General features: G+C 45.7%; 1 protein-coding gene across 3 annotated transcripts; it reads right to left on the bottom strand.

Annotated features, from left to right (window-relative positions):
* Positions 1–413: 413 nt before the first annotated feature.
* Positions 414–12804, bottom strand: LOC118657305 (arylsulfatase F-like). Of its 3 annotated transcripts, none has more exons than XM_036311145.1 (5): positions 12741–12804; positions 8905–8965; positions 6836–6985; positions 3337–3458; positions 414–718 (listed from the first exon to the last, which is right to left on the bottom strand). In XM_036311145.1, the coding sequence occupies exons 2-5, from the start codon at positions 8913–8915 to the stop codon at positions 441–443; spliced, it is 561 nt and encodes a 186-aa protein (XP_036167038.1). In that variant the 5' UTR covers positions 8916–8965; positions 12741–12804; the 3' UTR covers positions 414–440. The 3 variants fall into 3 exon arrangements, with proteins under 3 accessions (XP_036167038.1, XP_036167037.1, XP_036167035.1); XM_036311144.1 differs by lacking the exon at positions 12741–12804 and adding an exon at positions 12582–12729; XM_036311142.1 differs by lacking the exon at positions 12741–12804 and adding an exon at positions 12595–12724.
* Positions 12805–13253: the final 449 nt, after the last annotated feature.

Here is a 13253-nt window from a genome sequence, read left to right as displayed (position 1 = left end):
CTGCAAAAGAATAAGAGAGAGAGGAGCAGAGGAGAGAGCGTGAGAGAACAATCCTAAATCTTATGGGAGCTTCAGAGCCTGAAAGAATAAGAGAGGAGAGAGAGAAGCGAGAGGAGAGAGAGAGAGAACCATCCTAAATCTTTATGGGAGATTTCAGAGCCTGCAAAGAATAAGAGAGAGAGAGAGAGAGAGAGAACCATCCTAAATCTTTATGGGAGATTTCAGAGCCTGCAAAGAATAGAGAGAGAGAGAGAGAGAGAGAGAGAGAGAGAGAGAACCATCCTAAATCTTTATCATAGAACATCTTGACCTGTGCAAAGATGAAGGACGCACGGGGTGACCCGGGAACATGTGCGATGGACATCTGGAAAGACCTGGGGGTGAGGTGGGAAGGCGTCTTGCCTCATGCCTGAGCTATGTCTGCAAAGGATGGGTTTATATCACTTAGGACACACTGTGTGTGTGTGTGTGTGTGTGTGTGTGTGTGTGTGTGTGTGTGTGTGTGAAGGGAGCTTCGTTAATTGCAGGTCGCCCATCAGCCAAGCGCAATGATGACAGAGAGTTCTGGAGGAGGCAGAGAGCAATGGCTGCTTACCCATCATCGCCGTGCTGTATCCTTGCTCCTTGGCCAACTGTGCAAATGTGGTCTCGTTACGCGGGAGTCCAACAGGGGCCGCGAGGGACATGAGGACACGGTAGTTCCCATCGGAAACCATTCCTAAAGGGGATGGAAAAACAAGACCCAGGTGGACACCAGGGGTCGGTAGGTGCTCATCACAGTCCCGCCTGGAGGGTGGGGAGCTCGGAAGGTGGACAGAGGGCGAACGGGGCAGAGGTGTCAAGGTGTGGGGGAGGAGATGGTGTTCTCCAAAGACAAAACTCACACGGGTCCCTAATGCAAAACCCCTTTAAACCCTTGTGCACACACACACACACACACACCCATGACACCTTCAGATACACCCCAACCCACTGTCCCCCACTCCCATAGACAATGGCTGATGGAACATCTAACCTGCACCTGCCCTCAACTGGGGCATCTATGCCTCAGAAAAGAAGTTGAGAAATGAAATCTTGCTGGGCTGGTGTGGCTCAGTGGTTGAGCGTGGACCCATGAACCAGGAGGTCCTGGTTTGATGCCCAGTCAGGACACATGCCCGGGATGTGGGCTCGATCCCCAGTAGAATGTGTGCAAGAGGCAGCCAGTCGTTGATTCTCTCATCATTGATGTTTCTCTCTCTCTCCCTTCTCCTCTCTCTCCAAAAATCAATAAAGATATATTTTTTAAAAAAACAAAATAATTAAATCTTATAAGAACTTCAAACTCTTGTGTTCCTACTAATTTTTTTTTTTTTTACCTGACAATAGAGTCTAGTTCTATTTGTAGGACAGATGTGTAAGCTCACTTCCTGGCCAGAACCTGAAGTTGGGGCATCTCGCGAGAGTAGACACGTTGGTTTTGAACCCCTTATGACTAGAGTTGATGTCCAGTAGGTGGGTGGGGCCAGTCACCCTGAGACTAAAGACTCATCATTCATGGGCAAGGAACGGAAGAAAGCCAAGGAAGTTTTTGAAGGATTCGGGAACAGAAGAACACCCCAAGATTGCCAACAGGGGTCCCTGGTGGGTCGTTGAAACCGGGGAGACTTTGCTCGATTCCAGTGATGCCAGGATCCTGGGTGTATTGCACATTTTTGAGCATTCCTCTCCTATCCGTGTTTCTCTGTGTGTGTGTGTGTCTCTCTCTCTTCCACGCTCTTTAAAGATCAATGAAAAAATGTCCTCAGGTGAGGATTAACACACACAAAAAAAGTCGTCATCTCACCTGGCCAGTGTGGTTCAGCTGTGTTGACAACTGACCCATGAACCAAGTCGTCACCTGTTTGATTCCTGATCAGGGCACATGCCCAGGTTGTGGGCGCAATCCCCAGGAGAGGGAGTGGAGGAGGCAGGCTATCAATGATTCTCTCTCATCGTGGATGCTTCTATCTCCTCTTCCTCTCCCTCCCTCTTTCTCTAGTTCTATATCATAAAAGCCTAATATGCTAAGTATCCTGTCGACCCGTCGGCCGTTCAACCAATCAAAGTGTAATATGTTAAAGATATGCTCAACCGCCCGCTATGACATGCACTGACCACCAGGGCGCAGATGCTCCGACCAGTAGCTTAGCTTGTTGCTGGCGGCCGGCCGATCGGGACTGAGCTAGAAGGGCAGGATACACCCTGGAGCCCTCCCGGGTCCCTCCCTGGCCCCGATCGTGCACCAGGGAGGTCCCTCGGCCTGGCCTGGGCCCTCTCACAATCCGGGACCCCTCAGGGGATGTCAGAGAGTTGGTTTTGGCCCGCTCCTGCAGGCCAGGCCGACGGACCCCACTGGTGCATGAATTCGTGCACTGGGTCTCTAATATATATATACACTAGAGACCCAGTGCATGAAATTCGTGCACTGGGTGGGGGGGTGGTCCCTCAGCCCAGCCTGCACCCTCTTCGCAAGCCAGGACCCCTCAGGGGATGTCCAACTGCCAGTTTAGGCCCAATCCCTGCAGTCGGACTGGCAGTCGGACATCCCTTTCGCAATCTGGGACCTATGGCTCCAAACCGCTGGCCTGCCTGCCTGACCCATCGCCCCTAACTGCCTCTGTCTGCCTGTCTGATCGCCCCTAACCACTCAGTTGCCTGCCTGATCGCCCCTAACCACTCGCCTGCCTGCCTGATCGCCCCTAACCACTCACCTGCCTGTCTGATTACCCCTAACCACTCCCCTGCCTGCCTGATCGCCCCTAACCACTCAGCTGCCTGCCTGATCACCCCTAACCACTCCCCTGCCTGCCTGATCGCCCCTAACCACTCGCCTGCCTGTCTGATCACCCCTAACCACTCACCTGCCTGCCTGATCGCCCCTAACCACTCTACCTGCCTGCCTGATCGCCCCTAACCACTCGCCTGCCTGCCTGATCACCCCTAACCACTCGCCTGCCTGCCTGATCACCCCTAACCACCTCTGCCTCAGCCCCCACTGCCATGGCTTCCTCCGGAAGGACGTCCAGAATGACGTCCGGAAGGTCTTTTTTCTGTCCGGCCTAATTAGCATATTATGCTTTTAATATTATCGATATTCAGGTCACCATTTGAAGGTGAAGACATCCCTTGACCACCCAAGGTGATGTGGGTCACAGAGGAGCCAGGGGATTCAGGTGTTGACCTCCGGAGCCGCCCACCCAAGAAGGGGTGTGTGATTGCACCTTGAAACCTGTCACCGTGGCCAAGCCACAAGGCCCGCGCCCCCTGATTCCGCCACGACAGCGGAGCGGGGCCGGGGGTCCCCCGTTCACACACCTGTTCGGATCGGGTACCTTCCCGTGAGGAAAGCGGACCGGCTTGGGGTGCACATGGAGTCGGCGGCGATGTGCTGGGTCAGCTGGACACCATCTCTGGCTAAGCTGTCGATGTTGGGGGTCCTGGAAAGAGAGATGGAGGGGACACTGAAGAATTGGGGTGGGAGGAGAGAGAGAGAGAGAGAGAGAGAGAGAGAGGGGGGGGCACACAAAGAGAGAGAGACAGGGAGAGGAAAGGAAAGGCGGGAAGGAGAGAGAGGGAGAGGAATAGACAGGGAGACAGGGACAGACTCAGAAATTGCAGGCACACGTACACACACACACACACACACACACACACACACACACACACAGATCTGAAGGTAAAAAATCTGTTTCCCATAATTCCCTGAGCTTGGAAGAGAAGAGAAGGTAACTTTGCATGTAAATCCCATTCTCCTTTTTGTTTGGGAAATGTTGTTTTTTGTAAGACTGGTATAATTTTGTACTGCCAATTAAATATATATATATAGATAGATAGATAGATAGATAGATAGATAGATAGATAGATATAGATAGATATAGATAGATATAGATATAGATGTAGATGTAGATGTAGATATAGAGATAGAGATAGAGATAGAGATAGAGAGATAGAGAGATATAGAGATATAGTTATATAGATAGATAGATAGATAGATAGATAGATAGAGATATAGATATAGATGTAGATGTAGATATAGAGATAGAGATAGATATAGATATTATGATATATATTATATAATTTATATTATATATAACACTAGAGGCCCGGTGCACGAATTTGTGCGTGGGTAGGGTCCCTTGGCCTGCCCAGCGATCAGGGCTGCTGGCTGGGGGGAGGGGCTGCGGGAGGTTGGCTGTGGGAGCGCACTGACCACTAGGGGGCAGCTCCGGCATCGAGCGTCTGCCCCCTGGTGGTCGGTGTGCTCATGGCTACCAGTCGAACTGTCGTTCGGTCATCCAGTCATTCGGTAGTTCAGTCACTTAGCCTTTTATATATATATAGAGATAATATGTTATATTATCTATATATATTTAAGTGTCTTTGGCTTAGAGACCTTAGATTAAGTGTCTTTGGCTTAGAGGCCATATATGTGTATATATATATACACACACATACATATATATATACATATATATATATATATTTAAGTATATTTGGCTTAGAGACATTAGATATATATATACATATAGTTATATTAGTTATAGTTATAGTTATATATAAAGATTTTTAAATATTTTTTTATTGATTTCAGAGAGGAAGGGAGAGAGAGAGATAGAAACATCAATGATGAGAGAGAATCATGGATCGGCTGCCTCCTGCACGCCCCCGACTGGGGATTGAGCCTGAAACCCAGCATGTGCCCTTGATTGGAATCGAACCTGGGACCCTTCATTCCACATGTCAATGCTCTATCCACTGAGCCAAAATGGCCAGAAATAGATAGATAGATAGATAGATAGATAGATAGATAGATAGATAGAGATAGATAGATAGATAGATAGATAGATAGATAGATAGATATAGATAGATAGATGATAGATAGATAGATAGATAGATAGATAGATAGATAGATATAGATAGATAGGTAGATATATAGGTATATAGTCTCTAAATCAAAGACACTTAAGTATATGTGTGTGTGTGTGCATATATAAAGATATATATATATTATATATCTTATATATAATATATAGAGAGAGATATATATAGATATATATGTCTTTAGATTAGACATCTTTGCTATACACACACATATACATATATATACATACTAGAGTCCCAGTGTACAAAAATTTGTGCACTCAAGGCGGTCCCTCAGCCTGGCCTGTGCCCTCTCACAGTCCGGGACCCCTTGGGGGGATGTCCACCTGCTGGCTTAGGCCTGCTTCCTGAGGGATTGGGCCTAAGATGGCAATCAGACATCCCTCTGGCAGCCCGGAAGCCCTCGGGGGATGTCCATTTGCCAGCGGGGAGCAGGCCTAAACTGCAGTCGGACATCCTTTCTCATCATGGATGTTTTTCTCTCTCTCTCTCCCTCTCCCTTCTTTTCTGAAATTAATAAAACTATATTTTAAAAATAGGTTTTTTTAAAAAAAATAACACTCACAGACAACAGTATGGTGATTATAGGAGGGAATGGGGTTGGCGGAGACAGAAGAGGGGAAAGGGAGGATATAGAGTGGTAGAAGGAGACTGGACTTGGGGTGATGAACAGACACTATGATAAACAGATGGTGTTTTATAGGGTTGTAGACCTGGAACCTATGTCATTTTCTTAACCAGCTAGTGGCCCTGCGCACGAATTCGTGCACGAGTAGCTCAATGCTGCTTGCTTCCGCCCACAGCTCGCTGGCCGTCCGGCCCACCTCTGCCCACAGCTCGCTGGCCCCCCCTTCTGTAGCTCTCCATGGCTCATAGCTCACTGACCCACCCTCCTGCTAACTGGTCGTTACACGTTACGGCCATTTGCATATTACCTCTTTATTATATAGGATGTCACCCAATAATGTTTCTTAATACATATAAGCATCACCACTCTACATCTGTGGTCAGCAAACGGCGGCTCGCGAGCCACATGCGGCTCTTTGGCCGCTTGAGTGTGGCTCTTCCGCAAAATACGCACGCGTACAGTGCGAAATTGACTTAAAACTTGAAGTTTATGAAGCTCATTTTAGGGAACGTTGTGGGGTAAGAGAAGATGTAGTGTCGAGGATGGAGAAAGGTATGTTGAGATGGTTTGGACGTAGAGAGAGGATGAACGAAAGGAGATGGATGAAACAAGTCTACAAGACGCGTGTGGATGGGAGAGTTGGAAGGGGTCAACCTCAGCGAACGTACCTCAATCAGATGGAGGATGTTTTTGGCAAACGCCAGCTTAGGAGCGCCCTAATTAAGTGAATCACAGTGTACCTACCTATAGAGTGTAAGTTTAAAAAACTTGGCTCTCAAAAGAAATTTCAGTCGTCATACTGTTGATATTTGGCTCTGTTGACTAATGAGCTTGCCGACCACTGGTCTACATGACAGAAGGTTCCCTACAAGACAGGTGGCTAAGTGGGTGCTCTTCACGAAGGAACTCACGGGTCCATTACTATTCACTCAACAGATAATAAGAAGATTAAGGCAATCAACTGGTATAAATACAGATGTAACAAGACAATAAAACACAGAACCTGGCTGGAGATCCTGGCTAGAGAACCTGGCTAGGCTGCTGATCAACTGAAAAAGAAGAAGAAGAAGAAGAAGAAGAAGAAGAAGAAGAAGAAGAAGAAGAAGAAGAAGAAGGAGATGATTAAGGCACCATAGGTGAGGCAACTTGTCCGAGGTTGCACAACCGTGAGTCCAGAATCAAGACTCAAATCCACATGCATCTAATATGACCTCGTTCTCAAAGACGAAGCCAACAAAATAACGTTGCCGTTGCAGGGAGAAGCGGTCATGAGAGGCATCCACCCTCCCAGCCTCGAGGACACACCTGATGGTGTCGTTTCCATAGCAGCCCAGGTCTCCGATCCCATAATCGTCGGCCATTATCAGGACGATATTCGGCTTGTCATCGTCCGCCCTTTGCGACCGGCCCACGGTGAGGAGTAACCACATCCAAGACAGGGACGCCCAGCGCCTCCTGAAAAACAAGCACGGGTTGTACTGGAAACACCCTTTTCTGGATGGTTTCAGGGTCCATGTTCCACGCCGACGTCACCTTCTGTGAAGGCAACAGGGTAGGTTGGACGCCAGGCACATGTCCCGGGACAGGGCCTACGGGCTTCTCTCTCCAAGTCCATGCCGCTCATGGCTGTTGAACGGTACCCACCCTGCTCAGGGGCCGGCCATCCTGGGTTCTCAACACGCTCAAACTCATTGCTGTTCTAGGAGGTGGAATCCGAAATCGTAAATTTGCTCGGAGACGAAGCATTTACTCCTCGGGTGAGAGGCGCTAAGTCGTAGGAGGTGGTGTTGGTGGTTATGTTGCTGACTTATGCTTATGATTTCCTGCTTTCTGACATGTGGTTATGGTGACATTCCACAGACTAATGCAATTATGCTCCTGGTTAATTTGTTGCCTCATGGTTAAGGTCACATGGCTAAGACGTATGTGGTTATGTTACTGGTTGTGTTGCTGACTCCCCTCACGTGAAAATGTAATTGTCTGTGGGTATACCAGCTTTGCTGGAAAAAAATAATTTGGTAGACCAGAAACACAAAGAAAAAGGCACCCCAAAATAAAGGAAAGGGGGAGCATGGAAGAAAACTGAATCCTGGAATCTGGACACGGATTTAGTCCGCTTCCTAATTGTGTTCAGTCCCAGCTCAAGTCCTGATTTCTAAGAAATATATCATACTAGAGGCCCGGTGCACGAATTCATGCACCAGTGGGGTTCTTAGGCCTGGCCTGCGGGATCGGGCCAAAACTGGCTCTCCGACATCCCCCAAAGGGTCCCAGATTGCGAGAGGGCGCAGGCCACGCCGATCAGGGCTGGGGAGGGACGCGGGAGGGTGGCCAGCTGGGGAGGGACCACGGGAAGGCTCCAGGGCGTGTCCGGCCTGTCTTGCTCAGTCCAGATCGGCCGGACCCCAGCAGCAAGCTCACCCACCAGTCGGAACATCTGCCCCCTGGTGGTCAGTGCATGTCATAGTGAGCGGTTGAGTGGCCTTAGCATATCATTAGCATATTACCCTTTGATTGCTTTAATGGCAGCCAGTCGACTGGACACTTAGCATATTAGGCTTTTATTATATAGGTTTTCTCTCCCTATTGGGTCTCTACCAGATATCAGGTCATGGATATTGGAACCACTGGTTCCATCTCTATGCTGTCTTTATTCATAATGTAAAACCATCGTTAAATATTTACTCTGGGAAGGAGGGTAGAAAGATTCCCTGACCCCATCTGTTCCCAGACCCTTTATAAATCCTCTGATACAACTATTGACTCAATATTGAAACTCTGCTTTTCCCAAACTTTCCACCCCTTAAAACTGTTAACAAGAAGTCTACGGCCAGGACTTTGTCTATGGACAAACCATGATAATTACAGAAACGCTTTCATCTTCACCAAAATGATTGCATTGTTTCTCTCAATTCCTGTTTGTACAACATCTCAAAATAATACAGACCCTGGCCAGGTAGCTCAGGTGGTTAGAGCATCGTCCTGATATGACAAGGCAGCGAGTTCGATCCCTGGTCAGGGCACACACAAGAATCACCCAATGAGTGCATGAGTAAGTGGAACCACAAATCTCTCTCTCTCTCTCTCTCTCTCTCTCTCTCTCTCTCTCTCTCTCATCAATCAATAAATATAAAATAAAATAAGTGTGTTGGAAATTGGCCATTTCTATTTGTTTCAATTGTCTACATCTCTCCTACTTCCTTTTTTCATTATGGACTTACTGAACCCGGAAGATCAATGTAGACATTTGACAGCTAACCACATAAGGAATGCACAATAGTGCACGCCTCTAGCTATCGAGCTGACTTCACAAATCCCACAAAATTACCCATCAGCATCAGTGCGTTTGCCCGGTGGCTTATTACTTCCCGTACCTGAGCGTCATCTCGGAGATCTGAGTACCTCCTTATTTTCTTTGGCCCAAGATCGAAGCTCCTGGAAAGAAAAGTCTGTCATCTTTGGGTTGCTTAAGTCAGCTCCCGTTTGGAAATGCTCCCTGAACTTGGGGATCCTATCTCTACTTCCAGCAATTAAAAACTGGTTTTCTGACACTCTCATGGCATAAGCCCCAAGCTCTCAATTACTTGTATCTCTTGGCCCATTAAGGAAGAGCTTGAGCTGTGCCAAGTTCTGGGGCCATCCAGGTCCTTTGTGGGGTGTGCGTTACTTGGCTCCGTCCCTAAACCTACCCTCAGACAGGCCTCGTGAGCACATAACCTCAAGAAGAAGCAGAACCTCAGAGTTTAATCTCACCACATCTACGTGGAATGAACTCAGATCCCCTGAAAAGACGCGATGTCTTTATCTCCTTCTGTGGTTGGCCATTAGTCCAAAGGGAGACCATGAATTAGCGATTTTAGGAAAGCTAAGAGTTGTACACACTTGGGGGGTGCGCTGTGATGACCAAGGGACATGATACCAAAAGTCATTGCCGTGAAAGAAAAGGAACAAAAAACCGAAATTCCATCGGTAAGTCACGACCCGTGTTTGAACCTTTAAATTCAACTAGGTACTTCATGCTAATCGCCTCCTTCAAACATCCATCCTAAGAACCCCGAAACAGCCATCAGAAAGAATATGTGCACCCCTGTGTTCATAGCTGCACGATTTACAATCGCTAAGATCTGGAAACAGCCCAAGTGCCCATCAGCAGACGAGTGGATAAAACAGCTGGGGTCCGTCGACACCGTGGAATACTACGCAGCCCTGAAAAAGGAGGGGGGTCTCGTATCCTTTGGGACAGCACGGAGGGACCCGGAGAGCATGATGCTAAGTGACATAAGCCAGTCAGAGAAAGACACGTATCCCTTGATCTCACTCCTACGTGGAATCCTATCAACAATATAAACTGACAAAAAAAATAATAGGATCAGAGACTTGGATACAAGTCTGAAACACATTGACGAATCTCAAAAGGAAGGGAGTGGGTGAGGGGATGGGAAGAGATGAACCAAAGAATTGATGTGCACATATGGGTAGCGTGTGGACAAGATCTGAGAAGGAGTTGGGGCTAGGTGAAGGGGGACAGAGGTAAGGCAATGGGAGACATCTATAATACTGTAGTGTCAACAGCAGCCTGACTGCAGTGGCTCAACCAGGAGGTCATGGTTCGATTCCTAGTCAGGGTAGGTGCCCGTGTTGCAGGCTCCATCTCCAGTAGGGGCTGTGCAGGAGGCAACCGATCCATGATTCTTTCTCATCATGGATGTTTCTTTCTCTCACTGTCTCTCTCCCTTCCTCTCTGAAATCAATAAAAATGTATTTTTTTAAAAGAGAGTGTCAAAAACGTCTCTAGCCACATCTACTCAAGTATCTACTCATACATCTATTCATATACCTATTCATACATCTACTCATACATCTATTCATACATGTACTTATATATGTATTCATACATCCACTCATATATCTACTCATACATCTATTCATACATCTATTCATACATCTACTCATACATTTACTCATATATCTACTCATACATATATTCATATATGTACTCATAAATCTATTCATATATGTACTCATATATATCTACTCATACATATACTCATACATCTCATATATCTATTCATATATATACTCATACATCTATTCATACATCTATTCATACATCTACTCATACATCTATTCATACATCTACTCATACATCTGTTCATATATCTGTTCATACACCTATTCACACACCTATTCATACATCTACTCATACATCTATTCAAACATCTACTCATACATCTATTCATACATCTACTCATACATCTATTCATACATGTACTCATACATCTATTCATACATGTACTCATGCATCTATTCATATATGTGCTCATATATCTATTCATACATCTGTTCATATATCTACTCATACATATACTCATACATCTATTCATACATCTATTCATACATCTACTCATACATCTACTCATACATCTATTCATGCATCTACTCATACATCTATTCATACATCTGTTCATACATCTATTCATACATCTATTCATACATCTACTCATACATACATTCATACATCTACTCATACATCTATTCATACATCTACTCATACATCTATTCATACATGTACTCATACATCTATTCATACATGTACTCATACATCTATTCATATATGTGCTCATATATCTATTCATACATCTGTTCATATATCTACTCATACATATACTCATACATCTATTCATACATCTATTCATACATCTACTCATACATGTATTCATGCATCTACTCATACATCTATTCATACATCTGTTCATACATCTATTCATACATCTATTCGTACACCTACTCATACATATATTCATACATCTACTCATACATCTATTCATACATCTATTCGTACATCTACTCATACATATATTCATACATCTACTCATACATCTATTCATACATCTGTTCATACATCTACTCATACATCTATTCAAACATCTACTCATACATCTATTCATACATCTACTCATACATCTGTTCATATATCCGTTCATACACCTATTCATACACCTATTCATACATCTACTCATACATCTATTCATACATGTACTCATACATCTATTCATATATGTGCTCATATATCTATTCATACATCTGTTCATACATCTACTCATACATCTACTCATGCATCTATTCATACATCTACTCATACATCTATTCATACATGTACTCATACATCTATTCATACATGTACTCATACATCTATTCATATATCTACTCACATATCTGCTCATACATCTACTCATACATCTATTCATGCATCTATTCATGCATCTATTCATATATCTATTCATACATCTACTCATATATCTACTCACATAACTACTCATACATCTGTTCATACATCTATTCATACATCTACTCATACATCTACTCATATATCTACTCATACATCTATTCGTACATATACTCATACATCTATTCATATATCTACTCACATATCTGCTCATACATCTACTCATACATCTTGCTCTTGTGAGCCCTGGCAGTGGTTTAAACTTTTATTTCAGAGGCAGCAATTATCCGGAATTCACACACTGCCAGTCACACACCAGTGATCTTGGTTGGTTCCCATGAATGGTCATGGTTGCTACTTGTTTTTCCTTTTACGACACTTTAAATAAATTCCCATCTTCAAATTTAAATGCACCTAAACTAAGTGAGGAGACCCCAATAAAAGCAAGACCCCAGCCCAGCCCCATGCCCAATCTCTCCCTCTCTTTTCTCTTGTGTCTCTCTCTGTCTCTGTGTCTCTCTCTCTCTCTCGCTCTCTCTCTCTCTCTCTCTCTCTCTCTCTCTCTATCTCTTCTCTCTCTGTCTGCTGGTAAGCTTACTGTGTACCCTAAGGTGCATTGCCTCAATTTCCAGGTCCCATGAAGAATGAAGAATAATCAACCTTCATTCTATCAAAATTTCCTGATGGGTATCACGGAAGGGTGTCTTACCGTCACCATCAGAACCCCAAGGGCCAGTCCCAACACAAGATCAGGCATGGATAGACTTGACTGGATAGGCTGAGCTCGGCACAAAACACCTTCCCCGGCTCACCTGTCCGACTCACCTGCCCGCCTCACCTGTCCGTGGTGGTGTCTCCCTGATTCTGGGACATGGGACTCTCCTGGCTGCCACCTGTCCCCAAACCGCAGCCTGTGTGGAATTCCGCCGTGTCCCCCTGGGGAGGCTGGTCCACGCAGGTAGAATGAGCTCACCCAGGACTCACCTTTGGGATATGCAAATGAGGCCGTCCGCTCCCCCTGATTTGCATGTCCTGAAAATCCAGGTTACAAAAAAAAAAAAAAAGGAAATCCTTCAGTGAAACATCTGCAGACTTGCTCACCCTGGCTGACTGCTCTCACCTGTGTGCCCACCAGCAAATGATTCATCCAGTGCAAGGAAGTGAAGGCTGGAGTCCTACCTGAGGCAAGGGATGAGATTCTCGTCCCCGAGAATCTGAGGACTCAGGGTGACCTCGGCCCCGAACTAAAGGAGCTAAAATAGCCCGGCCAGTGTGGCTCAGTGGTTGAGCGTCGACCTTAGAACCAGGAGGTCACCCTTGGATTCCCGGCCAAGGGCACGTGCCCGGGTTGTGGGCTCCATCCCCAGTGGGGGGCGTGCAGGAGGCGGCCGATCCATGATCCTCGCTCATCATGGATGTTTCTCTCTCTCTCTCTCTCCCTTCCTCTCTCTGAAATCAATAAAAAATATTTTTTAAAAAAAAAACAAAGAAAAAAAT

Source organism: Myotis myotis, unplaced genomic scaffold, assembly GCF_014108235.1.
Source record: "Myotis myotis isolate mMyoMyo1 unplaced genomic scaffold, mMyoMyo1.p scaffold_m19_p_50, whole genome shotgun sequence".
NCBI classification, from domain to species: Eukaryota; Metazoa; Chordata; class Mammalia; order Chiroptera; family Vespertilionidae; genus Myotis; species Myotis myotis.
Note: the sequence above shows the minus strand (reverse complement) of the source record. Positions and strands in the feature narration are given on the sequence as shown.

Excerpts from the sequence above, each read along its gene's own strand:
- LOC118657305 (XM_036311145.1), bottom strand. Across the intron at positions 3,459-6,835 it reads TATGGAAACGACACCATCAG|GACCCCCAACATCGACAGCT; the intron begins GTGTGTCCTCGA and ends CTCTCTTTCCAG. Across the intron at positions 719-3,336 it reads AAGGTACCCGATCCGAACAG|GAATGGTTTCCGATGGGAAC; the intron begins GTGTGTGAACGG and ends CATCCCCTTTAG.